General features: G+C 67.7%; 1 protein-coding gene across 1 annotated transcript; it reads left to right on the top strand.

Moving 5' to 3' along the window:
• Window positions 1-80: 80 nt before the first annotated feature.
• Window positions 81-1065, top strand: LOC112959407 (Schwann cell myelin protein-like; the record flags this gene model as incomplete). Its single annotated transcript, XM_026053425.1, has 2 exons — window positions 81-141; window positions 691-1065. Coding segments are annotated over exons 1-2 (436 nt in total), but the record flags the coding sequence as incomplete, so codon positions are not given.
• Window positions 1066-1092: the final 27 nt, after the last annotated feature.

Genomic DNA, 1092 nt, shown 5'->3' with positions numbered 1-1092 from the left:
AGGGGACAGTGAGGGACAATGGGGGGATGTTGGGGACACGGTGGCCCCGTTGTCCCCCCCAGGTGCCCGTGTCCCCCAGGATGGGCCTGGCCGGGCCCCCCCCGTTGGCGACGGCCCTGCTGGTGGTGACGCTGGTGACAGGTACTGGGGGCCCAGGGGGCCATGGGGGCTCCCCTTGGTCTCCCGACGTCCCTTATGGAGCCTGGGGCCTCCTTGGACCCCACAGCAACGTCAGGCTCCCCATGGTGGCCACCTAGGCCGTGGTGACCCTCCTTGGTCACCCAGTGTCACGGGGTGTAGGGCCTCCATAGACCCATGACACCATCAGCCTCGCCATGGTGGCCATGTTGGCCGCGGTGGCCCTCCTTGACCTTCTAACATCGCTTACTGGATCTAGGGTTCCTGTAGACCCCATAAGAACRTCAATATGTGTATCMCCTCCTTGGTGGCCATGTTGGCCCTCCTTGACCTTCTAACGTCACTTATGGGGTCTAGGGTTCCTGTAGACACCATAACAATGTCAATATCTTCGTGTCCCCCACGGTGACCGTGTTGGCCACGGTGGTTCTCTTTGACCTTCTAACCTGATTTACGAGGTCTAGGCCCTCCGCAGACCCCCCGGCAAGGTCGCCTCGTGCAGAGGGCCTCGTGGTGCCCCGCGGCGCGCTCAGCCTCTCCACGTCCCCGCAGGCTGCGGCGCCGCCGGCTCCTGGTCGGCCTGGATGCCCGCCACCACGTCGGCGCTGGCCGGCTCCTGCGCGCTCATCCCGTGCCGCTTCTCCTTCCCCGAGGAGCTGCGCCCGGCCGCCGTGCACGGCCTCTGGTTCTTCGGCAGCCCCTACCCCAAGAGCTACCCGCCCGTGGTGGCGCGCTCGCACCCGGGCGGCCCCGTGCACGAGAGCTTCGCGGGGCGCGCGCGCCTCGTGGGGACCCCGGCCACGCGCGACTGCTCCCTGCTGCTGCAGCGCCTCGGCCCCGAGCTCGCCGGCCGCTACTACTTCCGCGGGGACCTGGGCGGCTACAACCAGTACACCTTCTCGGAGCACGCCACGCTGGCCGTGCTCGGTGAGGATTGGGGGGCTTGGGGACCTT

Source organism: Nothoprocta perdicaria, unplaced genomic scaffold (assembly GCF_003342845.1).
Source record: "Nothoprocta perdicaria isolate Ctin4 unplaced genomic scaffold, notPer1 scaffold_1143, whole genome shotgun sequence".
Classification (NCBI taxonomy): Eukaryota; Metazoa; Chordata; class Aves; order Tinamiformes; family Tinamidae; genus Nothoprocta; species Nothoprocta perdicaria.
Note: the sequence above shows the minus strand (reverse complement) of the source record. Positions and strands in the feature narration are given on the sequence as shown.